Raw genomic sequence first — 19,800 nt, 5'->3', positions numbered from 1 at the left:
GAGGCCCTGAGGCTAGGCCAGCTGCTAGGCCTGTCAGCGCCATCTTACCGCGCCCTGCCTGACTGGCTGAGCAAGCCAACCTGCGGCAGGTAGGCCGAACAAATGGCTTTGCAGGTGCCAAAAGTGGGTAGGACTGCTGTTATTTCTACGTGTCTGCTTGGTAAATGTACTTTAGGACAGCTGTCAGACCCAAAAGCCTTCTCATGGAGGTTGAGGAGGGTGGGATGACCAGGTAGCTCATTGCCAAAGCACGATGGTTTAAGCACTTCCTTCTGGCCACAGCCTAATAGGCACTCTGGTTTTGTCTATTTTGGCGTTTTTTTCAATGCATTTTGGATCTCTGCTTGAAGTAATGAGAGGACAGACTAGCATATGGGTCAGAAGACTTCCAGATGAATGACAAGGATTAATATTGCTCACATTTTAGAGGGTGGTTTCTTGAAACAAGAGAATTGTGACTTGCTTAAGGCCACATAATCTGACTCTGTGACTGGTTATCTGCACCCTAAAAGCTGCTCCATGTGCTCAGCAATCCAGAGGATGTACGTCAGTGGTGTATCTATACTTTGAACAGGAATTGTGTAAATAAGGAATCTCTTCTGCCTCTAACAACAACAGGTTGGGGCAGGCTAGCTTACCCTGTGAAATGTTACACAGCCAGAAGTAATTCTAATCAGTATTTTTATTGGCCTGGACTTGATGCTGACAGAATTAGATGTTGAGCTTTGGCACTTTGGACCTTTTTGCTTGATGTTTTTCCCTCAGAAGTTTCGCAAACATACTGTATGTTGTAACTGCATCAAGTGGAGTTTTGCAGTGTGAGCAATGAGAGCTAATTACGCTCATTAGGAGTGAAGCAGCTAATATAGCTGCGTTTAATAACAAGTCAGCTCTGACCCTAGGGACAAGACTTTATTTCTTAGCAATTTTTACCTTGGCACAAGCAATGGGAAAAAAGCAAAGCACCTAACCCAGGCGGCAGCTTTCAGCACAAGGCTGGAACACGGCCACGGGGAAACTCTGAGGCTATTCTGTCACCTTTTCTGAAAATCAATTTCAGAAAAAATTGTGTGATGCTACATGGTGGTCAGGTCTGCCTTTTAAAGCCGTGTAACTAGACGTTTAAAAAAAAAATAAGCCTATATTGTTTCCTAATGTAACGGAAGGAATGCATTTTGACTGGACATGAAAGCTTTGTTTCAAGGCTAAATCTGTAGGATGTGCCGACTAGCTGGTGAAAAACTGCCCTAGGTTGGTTGGTTTATTTAACTTTCTTCCAGCAAGATAGCGTACTATGTTGTTGTCCTTCCACGGCAAGGGAAGAGCCTAAAATAACAAAAGCTGTTACGACAGCTCCCGAAGGGTGGCTTTGTCAAGGTCATGGTTCCTATTTTCATTGGATTTTGTGCAAATAGAGATAGGTATGCTAGGTACTTGGCCAAATATTTTATTTATAAGATGACGAGTCCCCCCAGAAGTGTAAAATCAAACAAATATGCAACTCCTGCCCCTGGTTATACAAATACAGCCAGCTAATGTATGTTGTGGTTAGCCTGGGATCGTGACTGGTCGGCGTATGCAAAGCTCTGGGCTTAGCCAATGGATGTGGTTGCTCTTTCTTAGCTGGCACACCAAAGGCTCTGAGGGACACGGGGACTGAAGCTTTGTATCTGCAGGTGCTTCTGCTTGATGATTCTTCAGTACCTAATTTTTATGGAGTTTTGCTGGAAACTTAGAAATGCTGAGCAGTTATTTCTGCCCTGTATTCAGAGCAGCAGAGGGTGGTAAAGATAAGGATGTGCATTTTTTGAGGAGTGAGGGGAGTTTATAGAAGGTTATTAAATGTGTAGATGCCATGCTTGACTCCAGGCTTCTAAGATGCTGATGGCTTGAGTCTTGGAGAGCATTGAGAAGTAGTTTCTCTCCTTGGTCTGCTTGTGTGCTTGCATGGGCATCTGCATTTAGCCACTTCTGGGGAGGAACACAAACCTGGATGCTGATCTAGCTGGAGAGTTAGCCTGACCTAGTACTGCTGCTTGTATGGGGCCTTTATGTCCTTCTTAGTTATAGATGAGGTGCTGGGCAAAATAGCAGGATTATCAAGTGGAATGAATTAATAAGGCCACACTAAATTAAAAAGGGGTTGCCTGTAAAAGCAAAACTAGCCATTCAACCAAAATCTGCTTATTTATTTCAGTGGAAGGTGGTCTGTGCTGGTGTGAACTGTGCTAGTGGTTCTGCTGTTTGTGGGGACAATCAAGAAGATTATACAGGGACAAGCTTTAGGAAATATTCTCCACTGGCAGAAATGATGCCCAGGAATTTATTAAATGTAGTCACTCTGGTTAGCAATACAGAGTGTAATAGAAAATATATATTGAATTCCACGGAGAAGTTCAGAAACCAAAAGAAAATCCATGTGGTGTAGAAGAACTAAAGCCTGTGCATATCTGTATGTGTGTGTTTATAAGTTTGTGTGTGTGTGTGTTTATATATATATACATAAATAAAACACCTTTTGGTATACATATGTAGACTCGTGTGTGTGTGTGTTTGTGTGTGTATATATATATATTTATAGGTTTTAAAAAAAAAAAACAAACTTTTTTTGATGTCACTCAACACCAAAAAAGATTGGACAAGAAGTAATACTATAGGGCAATGCATTTTCTTTGCTAATAAGAGAGACCTTTGCATTTTATTATTTTTTTTAAGCAAAGTTAAACAGAAATTCTCTTTATGTGCATGTTCTGCAGAGTACCATTGGTAGAGGCAGCTTAGCATTTTTTTAATATATTGTAAAATGTGTGTATATATGTGGAATGTTATATTTAATGTATAATACATTAAAACATAAACTTCATTACTTAATATTTTTGTTTTAAAAGGATTGAATTCAGTGCGGAAAATAAATATGACTATTTTTAGTTGTCTGTGAAGTTCAAAATAGTAATGAATTAAAACATAATATGGCAGACTTGTACGGCAAAAAACCTTCTTTCTAATGGGGTATCTAGTTTTGTTTGCTTATAATCTATTTTCTGGTGTATGAGGGCGTTGGTGGTGGTTTTCTTTTCTTTTGGTTGTTTTTGTTTTTAAACTTAAAAGCTGAAGTTAGACATATCAGACAATCTGTTCTGCTTTCTGCTATTTCATTACTGCAGTGTCTCAGACATGCCTGATTTCGTTGCATCTGTTGATAGATAAGCAAGGTCATTTTGACAGAGATCCTGTGAATTAGTCCTAGACAAATTCTAAATTCATGTCTTTGTGTCTAATATTTATATATAGTACAATGTACATTACAGGTCACTGTGTCTTAGTTATTAGTATAACCATATTGCAACTTGTTTTTAGTAATTCATGTCCAATGTGAATTACTTCTGTAATTCTGCTCATGAGAATGTTATTTACCTAGTAGCAGGTATAGGTAGAAGAATAACATTGATTTTTTTAAGACCAACAGCTTTTGTACTGGAGGAGAAAATTTAACATTGAGTAATGTTGCGTTCATGTACAGCATATGATTAATGTGGTAGTTGGGTAAAAAAACTTCATGTATTTGAGCTCTGCAAAACTTTACTCATTTTTCTGATCTTTTCTGTGGGATGTTTTTGGTGAAAGGGTCCGTTTAGCTTGTTTTCTGGTTCCACATCAGGACAGCATACAGGAAGGGTACTCCTGGATGTTTTTGAAGCATTTTCACATCTGGTTTGAATCCTTTCAAGTAAACCTGAACACACACAGGAGTTGAGATACTCAGCAAATTGCACCATAAACCTGCAGGAGAAACAGGACTGACGCAAGCTGTTCTAAACCTTTTAGCTCTCCTCTGGGGAGAACACATTGCTCCACTTTCCCTGGTCGAGTTACAGTTCTCATTAACAAGGCATACGGTGTTGCATGGCAGAAGTGCAGTGATTCACTTGGAAAATGAAAACCATTGTATGGACTACTGCAAGTTCTTCCATCTGCTTCATCGGTCAAAAATCTAAACTCTTGAGAGCTCTGTGTAATTCGGGGCTGGTGGTTGACATAGCAGGAAGATAGTTACAATTCAGTTTAACTCATTAATACAGCAGTAAATTTTACTACTCTGGGAAGACAGCTTTGTTTTAGAGGAATCATAAAAGGGAATCTGAAATCCCATCAAGAAGTCTGAGGGTTTTTCTTTCCATTTCTGCATGGTAACTTCAGCTTGGACATAATCTGAATGTGGCAAAAAAAACAACCCTACCACGTAGGTCATGATGGCCAATATCTACTTCAAAGGTTATCTGGAAGTACCCAGGTGGCTGATGCTTTGGTCAGTTGATGATTAAAGTTAAGCTTTGATTTGGAAGAGGGTATTGGTAGGCATAGCAGATGCAGGATCTAATAGATGTTTCTGGTTCTCCTTGAGGCAAGGTGCCAGTTGGGCACCTTTTTTTCCCCACTAAGTATGTCATAAAAGCTGCATTTATTTACTTTTTGTTACAGGCTGATCATGTACATAGTTGTCCTCAGCACATGGCTCTGCTTTGTTTGTTTTTTCCTGTCATTAACTGACCGAACTGCCTGTCAGCTCCTGGTTGTTATGGCTGGGTTTGGTATCTTCATTCAGTGGGGATAAAATATCACTGGTTTCTCATTTAGTTCTCTTTGGAGTTTATCACCTTGTTTCCATTATCTGTCTTATTTAGAAAAACTTGAAAGTAAATCTGATGAAGAAAGAGAAAAAAGGGGAGAACAAACCAGGAGCTTGTAGCCAGTAAGCTTTGGAGCTGTATTCATGGATTACTGAAGGATTCATACGTACATTTGACAGTCAGGTTCATTACAGGCAGGTGTCCTTGTATTTCTAGCCCTTCATGACGCTGAGAGAACTTATGATCTTGGTTTTCATCTTGGCTTCTGATCTCTGTTTTTGCTATATGGACAGTGGGATTCACCATGGATGGTTATAGCAACTTTGTGCACCCTAAAGACTTCCTTTGAATCTTGAACACAAACCTGGATTTGCATCTGAAGTAGTATAGAACTTATTTATCTTTCTGGGAGGTAGCAGAGAGGGAAATGTCATTAACACCCCCCTTTCCCAAATGTAGGGGAACAAGGTAATTGGCTTATAATTATGGATTTCTTATTTTTTCTTATATTTTGTGATTAAAAAATATGCCAAATTCTGTCCAGTTACCGTGTTTTACAGTGATGAACAACTTTTTTTTTGTTATGTTTAGAAAACAACAATCTGCTAGTTTTACTACCTGGGAGGTTCAAGTTCTTCATTGATAAGGTAAACATAAAATATTTTAGAAATAACCAAAAGTTAATTCACAGGCAAAATCCCAATGAAAAATAATAGTAAACTCAATATTATAGAATTGGAGGCATTACTGCTGTGGTTCTCTGATTTTATTTATCTATGTAAGAAATCCTTAGAGGATTACTTATATTTACTTTGGCCACTTGTTGTCTGTGTCTTGCCATATGGTTCTTGTGATTTATTTTACTGACATTGCCAACAGTAAAAAGTCTGTATTTCCATCCAGAAACAATCTCAGGTTTCTTTCAGGTCAATTTAGGTAATATTTAGTTGTTGCTATGCCTTCGCAAAGTGTGTAGTATTGTTTTCTTATTTTACATGGACCTGTTGGTCTGCCACATGACAAACTACAATAATCCTACTGAGACTTTAATGCCAAGTGTTGACAATGTCAGGTTACATCAGGTTAGAGAGGTGTATTTCTCACTTGCATGTAAAGCAAAGGTGATTTTGAAACGCTAGGTGATGAAGCACCAAGTTTTGTATCTTTTACTTGTGTATGTATTGACCTTTCAGTTATTACTGAAGGTCTTTGCATAGAATTATGTCCCATGTTCAAACTTGCAGTGCTAAAGCAATAAAAATGAATAAATCTCAGAAGCCTGTTTCTTCAAACCTGGCTGTGATGCATGGTTGTGACCTAACATAAGAAGTTGTGGGTTAGCCCCGGCAGGCGGCTCAGCACCACCCAGCCATCTCCCCAGATGTGATGAGGGTGAGAATTGGAGAAGTAAAAATGTGAGAATTCATGGATTGAGACACAGACAGCTTACTAGGACAAGCAGAAGCTGCCTGTGCAAGCCAACAAACCAGGGAACCCGTTCCTTGCTTCCCCTCGGCAGGCAGGTGTCAGCCACTGCCAGGAGAGCAGGGCTCAGCGCGTGGAACGGTTTTGGGGGAAGACAAATGGCATCACCCCAAGCATCCTCCCCTTTCCTCCTTTACCCCAGTCCTGTTGCTGAGCATCGTGCCCTGTGGTGTGGGACACCCCTTTGGCCAGCCTGGGCCACCTGTCCTGGCCGTGTGCCCCCCCAGGTACTCGCTGGCAGGGCAGTGAGGAGCAGAACAGCCCCGGGCAGTGTGAGCACTGCTCTGCCAGAGCTCAGCCACCTGTGTGCAGCATCATTCTTACCCTAAACCCAAAGCACAGCACCATACCAGCTAGTAGGAAGAAAACGAACTCTATCCCATCTGAAACTAGGACAATATCCACCCCTTATTCTATACTATGTCATCCTCAGGTCCTCTACTTTCTACTACATCCCAATTAATCACCCGTATCTTTCCTGTCCCTTGGTACATACACACACAGATAACTTGCCCTTAATCTATGAGCCATCCCTCTAAAATGTCTGTCGAGTTCATTTAATCCATGACTTTGGGCTCCATCTGTTGTAGCAATCAGATTGTGGCTGAAGCCAGTTCTGGTTCCCTCAGTGCTGTGCTTGTCTGGTGCTGTCAAAATTCATTTTTCATTGATCTGGGTGGTTCTTACTGTAATAGCATTGATTTGGCATATAGCAACCATAGCAGTGATGACATACAGTATTACGTAGCACCAATTAGCACCATAGAATTCAAATCATGGGCTATTCTCACCCAGCATCAGGCCCACTTGAGGTACACATCAGACTTCCCCATCCTTCTGCACCGATCCTTGAACAAAAGCAGTCCCACGGATGGGTTTGCCTTGCCTGAGGCAGGACTAGCCCAGGCTGTCTTCCCCTGCAGCTTCTTTATGTGCACCACAGGAACATTTTCCCCTTCCACAGCACGTAACAGGCAAGAGGAGCTGTGCTTCAGTACCGATCACTTCAGAAACAGTTTGAAACCCTTCACATGATGCCAATACTTCTTTCAGGTGGAGTACAGCAGGCCTCAGGTCTGTATGCCTGACTCCAAAACCCTAGGGGCTGACCTTGAGTCTCCCTGGGCTCTTTCTGCCAGAGGCCCCAGGTGGGGCCGTTCTCCCCAGCTGAGGTGTGCAGCACATTTTTTTTTACATCTTGCCCTGCCCAGACTGGCCTGAGGGCCACTGCATGAACTATCTAATATCTAAATAATAGATATTAATAATAAATAATCTAACATCTATCTGTTTAATATCTAAAGCCAACTGGATGGCCTTCGCTTCTGCAAATTGGTTCAACTCACCTTCTTCTTCAGCAGTTTCTGGAGCGTGTCACAGCAGGACAGAAGGGTCTGTGTTATCTTCTGCTGGGAGCTATTATATGAACCACCGACACATTTAGTATCCTTGCTATCACTGAAGCTGTGGTTTGGATGGGGATATTAACTAATAAATTCTTAGGCGAAATGCAGACACACAGAGTTTTGATGTCAGAGTCTGTTTGACTTTTGACTAATCAGAGCTTTAAATTTAGCTTGCAAGTGAATTCAGGTTTTGAGTCTTTCTTGAAGCTGACCCAGCTGTCAGCTCCCAGCACGTTTGGCCCTCAGCACGTCCTGGTACCTGGGGTTGTTCCTCCCCAGATGCAGGCCCTTGCACTTTCCCTCGTTGGACTTTAAGAGGTTTGTGCCAGCCCATTTCTCCAGCCTGTTGAGGTCCCTCAGGATGGCGGTGTGACCCTGTGGCATATCAGGCGCTTTTCCCAGTTTTGTGTGACCGACAGCCACGCCGAGGGTGCTGTCCCATCATCCAGATCATTAACGAAGGTGTCAAACAGGACTGGAGTGTATGGACCCCTCAGGAACACCACCAGCTACTGGCCTCCCACAAGACTACAGGCCGCTATCACCACGCTCTGGGCCTGGCTGTTGAGGTAGTTTCTGATCCACCTTGCTGCCCATGCAGCCCGTCCATCAACAGCTTCTCTGTGACAATCTTATGGAGACAGTGTCAAAAACCCTACTGAAATCCAAGTATATAATATCCCTGGCTCTCCACTTGTTTGCCAAGGTGATCATTTCACTGTAGAAAGTTAACCTGCTGTAGAAGTCCTAAGGCGTGTAAGCAAATCCATAGCCACCTGCCAGTACCTCTAAAACTCTTGCACATTTTACTGGCCCAGTAAAGGTACCAGGTAGGATCATTGCCTCAGTCTGTGTTCCTGAGTGGAAATGTGTAACACAACTTGCTTTAAACTCTTTGCTTTAGATATAAATAATGACTGGCCATTTCAGTTGAATGTTCACAGTTGAATTTTCAGCTGGATGTTCACATGGTGTTGCAGGCCTGTATCATAATGACTATACAGAAACGAACCTAAGGTTGCCATAATTTTCAGTGTTTTTCTTGTTTTAGGATATTTGCTTTTCTTCAGCTGTGGCTTTTTTGCTTTGTAAAAGAAGTCTTCATAATGTTTTGTTAAAAACTTGGTGTAAATGTATTTACAAGATAAACTATGTGGTCGACATTGGTGCCTATTACAGTAGGCTAATATTACAATAAGCAATAATGTAATAGGCTAACTACAATATTTAATTTTTATTTTTTTGTGGTATCTATGGGTGGGTATGTAGATATCCCTACACGTAACAAGTTACTTTTTGTCTGCGATTATTTAGTGTGTAAACCAAGAGGCTGGTAAAGCTAAAATCATGTTGAAATTTTAGCAAACGAAAGAACTGGGACCGATTTCAGAGCGGGCAAATCAAACGCGCAGTCATCGTTCATGTGAAACCTGTGGGATTTTTGGGAATATAATCTTAAAATACCTCATGAAAAGTTCAATTCTACCATGTATCTTGCTCCTGATATTGGCTGTCCACTACATTGTACTTAATTGTGTGAAATTGTTTTCCTTGCTGAAATAATTCAGAAATGTTAGGAGCCAAGTATTGTGTAATTGTGTTGGATTTCTATTACACGCGTTTTTGTGCCAATTAGCCACCCAGTTTAATAGTTGTTTAAGGATTGTTTATATTGGTGAAAACAGGATCTACTATTTATTGCTAAAGCCGGCAACCTAAAGCTTTTAAACCACAAAAAAGCAAGGGTTAATGTAGCTACTGATGTGTTATATATGGTAGGAAATAATTCTCTAATTTGAAGGTTGGACATTTGTAAACGTTAAATAGTTCATACCTAGCATAATTCTTAATTGGAAGTTAAATTGCAAGTGTTCTGTGTGCCAAAGGTGGGGATCACTTCCAGGTTAAAGAATAATTTCTAAGACTTTAGAATTAATTATGTAAACACTTTTTTTGCTAAAATAATAATTCTGAAAAGAAAGGAAAAGCCTGTTCCAAACTCCTCCTGTAGCGTCCCTCACTATTTCATCTAAATACGGTCCTAGCCATGATTTTCCATTTGGTGTACGAATATTTTCATTTTAACTGGATTTTGATTGTACAGCACGGTCTGCTGCAGGGCTGAACATTAGTCTTGTGAACATTAAGCAAGAGAATGATTTCATTACCATGAATGCTTCATTAGCTGCATGGGAATATTCAAGACTGTAAAGTTCATATATAAAGTTTTACAGAGTTAGTGAAGCTTCTGCTGGCATTCACCATTCTTTTTAAATGTAAAGATTCTGACAATTTTGGGAGGTATATTGGCAAATCAAGCCTCATCGGTTTACCATTTTACATCTTAAAAAAGGGAGAAAAAAACTGAACTGAAAAACGATATGTGAAATTAAATGTATAATACTTTAAAAAGGTTATTTTTATCTTTTTTATATTTGCAAGGATCAGCTTTAACAGGAGGCATAAAGGTGTATTGTTCCCTTTTCACTCAGATATGTTTTAATGTGTGTATTTGAAAATCAATCATCTTTTCTAATCTCTGAAAACAGAAGCAGTGGGATTTGTGGTGCTGAATTTTAAATGTATAGAAGTACGTTCAATGGAGATGATGTTCAATGTATAATTTGCCTAATTTGTGTACTCATATGGACAAAGATTGACTTCGATCTAAAAATAATAAATTCATTTTCTCTTTAGAGCTTCTGGTTTTTACAGCAGGATTTAAATTATAAATCCTATGCTTGATGTGAATACAAATATGATAATGACAACAGCATTTGTAATTTAATACTGTGCACTTAAAAAAACCTACATGGTTCTGTAGGATAAATATTACCAAAAGTAGTTGGGATGAAAGTGTATTTGCACATGCAAATTATGTAATACTTGTTGGAGATAATTGGAGATTAAAAGCTAATTAAAGATTGCTGACTTAATGGAAAAATGTTAATGTTTTTTAATTGAAAAGCATTTTTCCTCTTTTCCTTCCAGGTATTGCTTCGTTTTTGCTTTGGGATACCTCACTGTGTGCCAAATTACTAGAGTCTATATCTTTGATTATGGACAGTATTCTGCTGATTTTTCTGGGTAAGGAGAAAAAAAATCTTCCCATCTTGCCTTGCTATGGGATGCTGTATCTGTTGTGTTTTTTTTTTCCCTTTACTACCACATGATGAAACCTGAATTGTGTCTGCATGTATGTCTTACGCAGTCTGATCCCACAACATGAGGAAACTCTGAATGCTTTAAGGAAATCAGCTTTTAGCTTTGCTCTGTTTTGGGTATTATGTGAAGTGTTTCAGAAAGTGAAAGCCAAGCAGAGGTGTGGTTGGGTAATCACACAGCCCTTGGAAATAGGGAGCTATGCCTGTATGTGTCCTCATTTTATGTAATGAGCTTAACCTATACTTGGTTGGAGCTCTATATGAGCAAAATATAATCAAAATGCAAAGTAAAAATGGTGATTATTCTTTGTACTGCAGACAGAAACAAAGCACAACATTTTCTATAAATGTTTTCTCCTGATGGTGCTTTGATTTAAAAGAGCATTTTGGAAAAGAAAAAAGGCAAGAAAAGTGTTTGCAAGCCTGTTTGAAAAACAAAATAATAAAATGTATTAAATACTTTTCAAGAATACTGTGAATGGCATTGGTCTTTGTAGTTCAGTGGTACCTGTATTGTGTAGCAGCTGTGTGTGTTAGCCTTGTCACTTCTCAATCCTCATTGGTAAGAGCCCAGAAACTAACTGGTAGGCTGAAGCCTATAGCTTTTGTGGTTAAGTTAATATTTTCTGTTGTTATAAGCTGGCTCTTAACCTTCTGAAACATCTTTCTGTATTTGTGTCTACAAACAAGTGTCTGCCTTCGAGCCAGATACCCAAGTTGTTGTTCCAGGCAGAGGAGATCTAATCAATGCAGACAGCAGAGCCTGGAGGGCATTTCAGCTGACCCACCACCACGTATCCACCTTGATGGGAGCTGGATGACTTGACATATGCCCCTGACTGTATTGTCTACATCTCCGCTTGCTTTAATGAGAGATTGCAACGCAGACATGAGCATAAAGACACACAAAGCTTGATTTACTAATGTTGAATGCCACCGTTAGGAGTGGAACAAGAATCCAAATGCTGTCCCTCCCAGGTCACTGTAGGGCCAAAGTGGGTACAGCCTTGCAGTGACCAAAGCTCTGAGCTGTACCGGGAAGCAGTGTAATTGCATTTGCTTGTTGCTGCTCTCAAACTATTAATAGCAGCTCGAGCACACTCGCTCAAATGGGACTGTATTGCTTTCAGATACCAGCTGTCTTTGTGGCTGTGTTGGTTTGTTTCAGAGATTTCTAAACCCTCTTTCTAAACATGTCCAGAGATTCATGAGGTCTGCTCTGGATGGAACTGTTGTAAAGCCTAGATCCGTCTCTCTGCTTGTGTGCTGGAGCTGCCTGATTTAAAATACCCTTTCATGCCTTGGTTTGGGAGCTTGGTGCATGCATGTTGTATTAAGTCTCTGGCATAAACTGCATCTGCTCCCTTGAGGCCTGAGACAGTTGTTACTTCCAAAACAGGAGGAGAACGACATGCTGCAACTTGAACTGAAGAAGGCTATGTTCCACCAATTTTCTCTAGTTCCAGGGGAAGAGAATAATCTCAAAAATAACAAAAATGCCCTAAACAGTTGTAGAATCCCAGTACCCTCAAGTTTGTTCTTGGTACTGTAGAAATTAGCATGGCTTCATATAGTGGTTAGCCCTGACAGAACTTTGAATGAATACCTAGATATTTCTCCTAGCCCATCGTGCAAATTGGAGGTGTCCAAGCCCAGAGAATCTGCCAAGGAAATTTGACCCCGTGCTGGAGGTGCCATCGCTTGTGCAGAGCATTGCAATCCTGGCTTTGGTAGTGACAGATCCCAGCTGCCAGCAAACCTTCCACAGGTTCCTTTGCCCTTCTGCCAGCACCTGAACGGGAAATTAAAATTGAAATTAAAATTCTGCTACACAGCCTCACTGTTCCAGGAAGGGCTCTTCCTCTTTCAGATTGTTGCTCCTCAGCCAAGCCTCTGAAGATGCTGGAATAGCCACCTCAGAAGGAAAAAATGCCAGGGTCTGCTGTGATAACAATAACAGATGCATGAGCTAGAATTTATGCAAGGTCTGGCCGAGCTCCTCCTGGGCTCCATCCTTCAGCCAAGCAGGATCTCTGCTTGTCCATCTACTGAAAATGTCCATTACAGAAGGAAAACCCATTCTGTTCAGAATCAGTTAGGGATCTGTGACACTACCAAGCAGGTCTTCAGCTTAAATGCTGGAAAGGGATATGAGGGATTTCCCAGTCTGCCTATTCTCATCTGGGTTCTTTTCTTGCTGACACTTGCCTGTCACTCTGGCCTCGATAACAGGATTTTTAGGGCACTGATAATACAATGCAAAACTTTTTTTTTTTTTTTTCCCCTGATTACATTTTGAGGACTGAAAATATGTTGCACTTCAAAATAACCTAAAACCTAAAAAATACCAGTTGACAGACTGATCCATCTGGCAAAATACTGTCAGTAAAGGAGGACTTGATAGCTATTGGATTTACTTTTCTATTGTAATTTAAATATGTGAAAAAGGCTGAGTGCAGTCAAGACTTGAACAAAGTTATGGGCTCATCCTACAGTATGATTTATTTATTTATTCATATTTTATATAAATTATATATCATATTTTATATTCTAAATATATATATTATTTATATCTGCAACTCAGATACTACGAGGCAAATAAAGTCTCCAATATATTTTTAAGATCTGATTTCAAAGTTAAGTTTCCAAATTCTATTCCTGTAGCCTTCTTTATGTTTTTTTCTCCACTACCCCTGTCAGGAGTTAGCAATGCTGGGATTTCTATCAGTTGATAATTCTTAGCTATTATGGAGATGGTTACCATTTTACAATAAAGTTTTTGGTTTTCCAATACAGTTGAAGCTGAGTTACTTAGCCAGCGAATAATCTCTCTTGGGAAGCTTAAGATCCCATCAAGTGTACCAAATTCAGCACAAACTGAATTCCATTAGAGTCAGCATAATTATGCTAGGTTTTAGTTTTGCCTGATATGTTTACTTGAAGCACATAATAATTGTAGCTGAAAAATTAAGCACGGGACCAGCTCTTAGGAGAAACAGTGAAAATGGTCTGCATATCTAAATAAATAATTCTGCTGTTCAGCTTTGGTATCCTGCCCTAATTTATAATGCACAAGATTGTTCTTACAGCCCTTTTTTTCTTTACTATTCCTGCTGTTTAAAACAACAAGAACAACAACAAAAGACTATGCTATTAGAAAGTAAAATGTAAAACACTTTGGCTGTGTTTGTGGAACCTAATGCACCAACAAAAGGCATGATTTTTCAAATACTGTATCTCAGGAGAAAATTATTTTCATAGTTTGAAAACTCTGTAATGTTTTGACCTCTAACAACTAACCACTTTGTCCTTGTATTAGAAATCTTCAAGTAGAGAGCAGTTAACCTGGTATAGTAGTATAAATTTTCTCTGATATGTTTACATGTGAAAGAAAACTCTGAACTTTTTTTCTGTTTCTTTCTTTTCTTGTAACAGTCCCATGATGATAATTACGCAGAAGATCACTAGTTTGGCTTTTGAGATTCATGATGGTAAGATTTCTTTAAACCGTCTTTAATTTTCTATTTAATGTTCTAAACAAAATGAATTTAAGGAATGTTAGTCACTCACTGCTAATGTGTCAAAGTGCAAACAGGTTTTTGTCTTTTCTCCTACCAAATTTTTCCAGCAGATAAATGAGCCCTAGTTGTGACAAAAATGGATCCTAATGTATGTTTCAAGGGTAGGATGTCTAGGTATTTAGTTACTTTTAAATTTAAAGGAGTAATTGTCTTTCTCTTAGTTTGGAAGTATCTAGGGAACCTATCTAATCAGCTTGAATTTCTTGAACTACAGCTGTCACCTGAAGATTTGGGTATGTGGCCCCAGACACCTGGATTAAGCCACCTGTTTTTCTGAGAAGTCTTTAGTAATGTTATATTTGGAGTTTAATATATTTTTTGTCTTGTGTGCAAACAAGCTTTAGTGATGTTATTGCATTTTTTTCCTTTCTCATAAGACACTGCCTAGAGAAGCCTGTAGGCAACAACATTCATAAAGATGAAAAGCCTGGAAAACACTTCCTGTACGAATTCTTGAATGAACAAAAATGAATGAATAATGCTAGACGTGTCTAATTGGTCAAAAATCTGATGTCTAACTTCCAGAGGAAACACACACAGTATTAGTTTTGCAAGCTACAATCAATTAGAGTACAGAGTATGCAGATTAGAGGAAACAACTTATTCTAAGGAAGTAATAATTCTAGTATCAAAGATAAATGCTTCCTCCTACTATTATTTTGCTAGGGGAAGGAGCTATTCTAGACTTGCTGACATCATGCACAAGTAGTGGAGTTGGGGTATGGGACAAGCATGTGGGTGTTTCTGGTAGTCTTGAAAAAAATGTTTCATTTAGTCAGCTCTATTCTTAAGTTTCATTACAGACTATGCTAGGTTTTTTCTCCTACTTAATACAGAAAATTTGTAGTTTCCTAGTAAGTCTAGGTTATTTTCTGTCTGAATTTCTCAGGGATGTCATTGAATTCGGAGCATCAATCTTGAAATTTTTTTCCTTTCTGCCCCCACATCAGAGATCCTCTAGATTTTTTGTAAGCCTCTGGGGAGTAGCTGATAAAATACTGGAAAGCTTTCTCTCTGGTTGCATTTGCTGTTTAGCAGAGCTCTTGAGTTGAGCTGAAGAAGGACAGCTGCTAGAAGCATGGTTTGAGCATGAATTTCAAAGGTTGGTGAGACCAGTATAAATTCAGGAGCAACTATGAGTCTGATGCCAGGAGATGCCGAGAAAAGATATACAAGGGAAAATTAGATTGTATTAAAACAATGATTTTTAACCCCAGACAACTGACACAACTTATAAGGGATCCATCAAGAGAAATCAATGAAAACAGTTGGTTTTGTGGTAAAGGCAAGTCTCCTGATCTTTTCCTGGCAGCCTACTCGTTGTGTTCAGGTTTTGGTATTACATATGAAGGTCCTGGAAAGAACTGGATATAATCACGAAGGCCACTCACTCACGTTGCATGCTAATGAATCTTTCTAGTCTTGGTGGGTATCCGTGATACCAAGTCCAACTCTAGTACTTCTGTACAGAAACACTGACAATGCCTGTAACTGTTACAACCCTGGGTACTTCCTGTGGGCTTATTTTTTACTACAGCAGGAGAATTCTATGCAAATTACATAGGAATAATTCAAGTTTGCTTTGTAGTGGAGTCACCGTCCCTGGAGGTGTTCAAGGGAAGGTTGGACGTGGTGCTTAGGGACATGGTTTAGTGGGCAACATTGGTGGTAGGGGGATGGTTGGACCAGATGATCTTGGAGGTCTTTTCCAACCTTAATAATTTTATGATTCTTTTCAGAATCACAATTTGGATCACAAATTTACACCTGCATAAACTTAGACTATGTCTTTGGTGTACTGTGATTTATGTCTTGAACTTAAGCCCTTGCTAGTTCTTGCCTTCATACAGGTTCTTGCTGCTTAAACGAGCACTGCCAAAAATGAACAGTCAGTATGTTAAGTTCTTGCAGATTATTTTTGGCATCACACATGCACACTTTAAAGGCAGAAATATTTACATGATTTGGAGACTGCTTGTGTCCATATTCATTCTGTATGGCAAGATCTAGATTTGTGTATTAATATAGATATAAGATACAGATTTGTTAGGCTAATGACAGAGTTTGGGGGGAAAAGGGAACTCTTTGTACTTCAGATTCTGTCTGAAGTACCTTTTTCCACCAAATTTAAAACTGGCATATTTTTGAGAAGGAAGGGTGCATTGCAGATGTTCCAGAAGCACGACGATAGTCTGCAGCTGGTTTAGAAAGGCTAAAAATGTGCATGCAAAATTCCTAGCTGGAAGATGGTGTCAAGCAGAGAAGCTTTTGCAATTATAAAGTAAGAAAAGTTGAGCAGAAGAGAAGAAAGTTACTGTGACTGCTTAATGCCTGCAATTTGTGATGAGTTACATACTGAGTTCTCCCTCGTTTGCTTATAATGCACTCACCCGCACATGAGCCTCGCTCATTTTCTGCAATTCTGTATGAGCTGGGGGATCTTTACAGGAAGGACCCGTATCAAAATCTAATCTCACTAATCTGTATGGACTTTGACAGCTTGTTTTTAACTCTCGTGCTTAATGAATCTTTAACAAAGAGTCTCTTCATCAGTTATATTCATAACCCAAGGAAGTTCTGGAGCTCACGACGTACTTATTTTTAAATCACCAAGAGATTCAGTCAGCAAAAACAGGGAACATTAGACTTGATATTTGCTATTTAAAAGGGGCAAAATGGTTACAGCTTCTTCCAACCTCATTCTTACTTCTTTTCTCTAACTTAAATTAAATAATACATAAGACATAAACAGGAAAAGTAGTAACTTCTTAAACGTAATACTCATCTACTAAGAAAGAAGTGTAATTCTTCCAAATTATTTCTTCATATTTCCATGTTGCATTTGTCAGAAAAATGTATTCAGACACAGGTAGGAGACCAGAACCATAACACTCTTCTGTCAGCTTTTTCTTTGTTCCTGAAGGCTTATCTCTCGTATCCTTTCTGACCACAAAAAAAAAACAAACTTTCCTGTCCTGTATGCACCCTTCTGCCATCCCTCATGTATTAGTTTTCAGCTTTGTAGTGCTTAAATGTGCTGTTCCTGGAAGACTGCTTGCTTTTTTTCTCATTATGATGATGTATCTGGCGCCCTCTATTTTTAAAAGCAAGAGAATAGACATTGATGCTGATCTGGTAAGGCACTGCATTCACTGTGAGAGCTAGAAGGAGATGAGTTGCATATTCAGTGTACTCTAAAGGGCTGGGTTTTGTGTGTTTGCTTTGTTTTTAGCTTTTGCCTTTTCCTTTGAATCATGATTTGGCAAGATTTAGTTATACGCTAGTCGTACACCAATATTTTTTTTGATCTCCCCACATTTACTTCACTTCAACAGCAGCATATGAGGACAATGGCTGGATTGTTTTGTGCTCGTATTACTATTGCACTATTATAGTGCTGTAAGATTTCCAAATTGGCCATTAGAGCTACTTTCCCCAGAAAATTATGAAAGCAGAGTCTCTGCCCCATATGGCCCCTGGGAGGAAGATATTTTTAATGGATAGAGAAAACACATGGAAAAATGGGGAAAAAACAGATAAGGAAAAAGAAAGAAGCCTAAAGTTGGAGATGTGCAAACCCCATGTTAGTCGCAGTTATCTTGATTGTCTGTTGTTACCAGCTTCACCCAGTCGTAGCAGCACGCCATACACTTGGGATGTTTTTAAGCAATATAATTGAAAAGAAAAAAGGGCAAATTTCTTCTTGGTTGGCAGGTAATGAGTAGTCCTATCCAAACTGCAGTATCTGTATTTTTGTAAGGCTTTTTTTTTTTTTTAAAGTGTTCTCTCTTGTGTTTGTGACAACATTGGCCATTTTACCAAATCACATTCGCTACTGTACACATCGTTAGTTTTTAAAGGATTATATTGTATTTCTCCATCCCTAAGTCTTTAAGTGTTGTTTTCAGCCTATGTTCACTGGTGTGGCTTTCTGGATTTCAAAATTTCTGATTTTTCTTTCTTTTTTTTTGTACTTTCTGTGCAATTTTACTCAGCTGGCATCTTTGTCTGTTTGCTTCCAATGTGCTAGTAACAACTAAAACTGGTACTGAATGTCTGGGTCTTCTTCAGTTCTTAAAATGTTTCGGTAGCAGCAAGCATCTGAGCTCCGCTGGTGATCCATTTCAGAACCTCAAATTAAAATTTGTTGGAGTTACGACGGGGCTTGTGATAGGATCTCCACATTTAAGTATTATTACTGTAATATAATCTCATGTTTAAGCATTATTAATGAGTTACTGAATAGCCAGATTTCCATGTAAATGTAAAGGTAGATATATTCAAGCAGCTTAACTACAAAGCTGAGGTAATACCAGGATGTGGAGATAACGTTGTAATTCTGAGGATGCATGGTGGTAGTCAAAACAGGCTTTAATAAAGCCTATAGGGAGGGAAGGATGTTGGCATGTACCTAAAGATGTTGATTTTGCTACCTTTAGGATGTGATCTCCTGAGGAGGAATGAACAGGTGCAGCTTCCTCATGATTTAGACCAATGGGGATAAATTTTGCTAGGGGTGATTTACAAAATTCTTTCAGCAAGGAAGGAATGTGGGCTTGTTTCTTACTTTACAGATGAGAAAACTGAGTTATAGTTGCTGAGTGGCCAAATCATTTCACCTCTCTAACAGATGTTCGATAAAACCTGTATTCTCTCATCCCCACTGTGTGCTTTGGTAGCAACTGAAAGACGCAGCCATCGCAGTAGTTTGCTGCTTTAGGACAGGAGAAAATATTTCTCACAAACCCCAGAGAAAAGTTAGAAAACTTCATGAATTCCCTGGCAGTGGCGTGCTGATGAAACGGGGTTTCTTTATCTCTTGTGTGTGGGAACAGCTATGATTTGAGGCCTCTGACCCCGTGGGCAGATACCCTGCCTTGGAAATATTGAATGGACTTGTATGCATTTATCTCGTGTTAGATAAGGTTGGGATTGATGGGCTTTCAAGGTCCCTTCCAGCCTGGGCTGTTGTATGATTTTAAAAGCACCTTCTGCCCTTTTCTGTCCATTAATAAGTGTTAACAGCAGCTTCCTGAAAGCTTTCGAGAGTGTGACACAGGCACTGAAAAGACATCAAAAAAAGCTTATGGGGAAAGCCACTGACCTCCACGAAGCTGATGGATGGAGTGAAATGTTAGTGAGACAGGGAGGTGAGAACTACAAGGAGGCTTACTTGTACACTGTACAGGTTTGAGACAGGTTTGGCTAATTACCTTGTTTTAGTGATTCGTCTGGCTTTGGGAAAGTTAATTTGGACACATGTGGTCACTGCTTCCTCCTTCTGACTCAGAGAAGAAGGTATCCAAGTAGGATACAACCGCCAGGGAGGATCCTGCTCTGGGCTGTTTTTTAAGGGGTTGCAAAGTTCTTTCCTATATGGTTCGTGTCGTGTGATCCACATCTTATGTGAGTCTCTGTGTTGAATTTCTCTTTTAGATTGTGCTAAATTCCAGGATTTAGTACCTGAGACCTGTAATGCTACAGCCTTAAAGGTTAAAGGACCTTCCAAGAAGCTTCTCCCACGTGTTTTGTTCAG

The 19,800-nt window shown here is 39.5% G+C and overlaps 1 protein-coding gene across 1 annotated transcript in view; it reads left to right on the top strand.

Moving 5' to 3' along the window:
• Positions 1-19,800, top strand: part of MBOAT2 (membrane bound O-acyltransferase domain containing 2) — a 97,992-nt gene that overhangs the window by 52,204 nt on the left and 25,988 nt on the right. Inside the window, exons 4-5 of the mRNA XM_032185588.1 lie at positions 10,511-10,606; positions 14,119-14,174. Of these exons, the coding sequence (XP_032041479.1) occupies positions 10,511-10,606; positions 14,119-14,174 (152 nt within the window). The remainder of the gene's footprint in view (positions 1-10,510; positions 10,607-14,118; positions 14,175-19,800) is intronic.

Source organism: Aythya fuligula, chromosome 3, assembly GCF_009819795.1.
Source record: "Aythya fuligula isolate bAytFul2 chromosome 3, bAytFul2.pri, whole genome shotgun sequence".
In the NCBI taxonomy this organism is placed as follows: Eukaryota; Metazoa; Chordata; class Aves; order Anseriformes; family Anatidae; genus Aythya; species Aythya fuligula.
The sequence above is the reverse complement of the archived record's forward strand: the minus strand, read 5'-3'. Positions and strand labels throughout refer to the sequence as shown.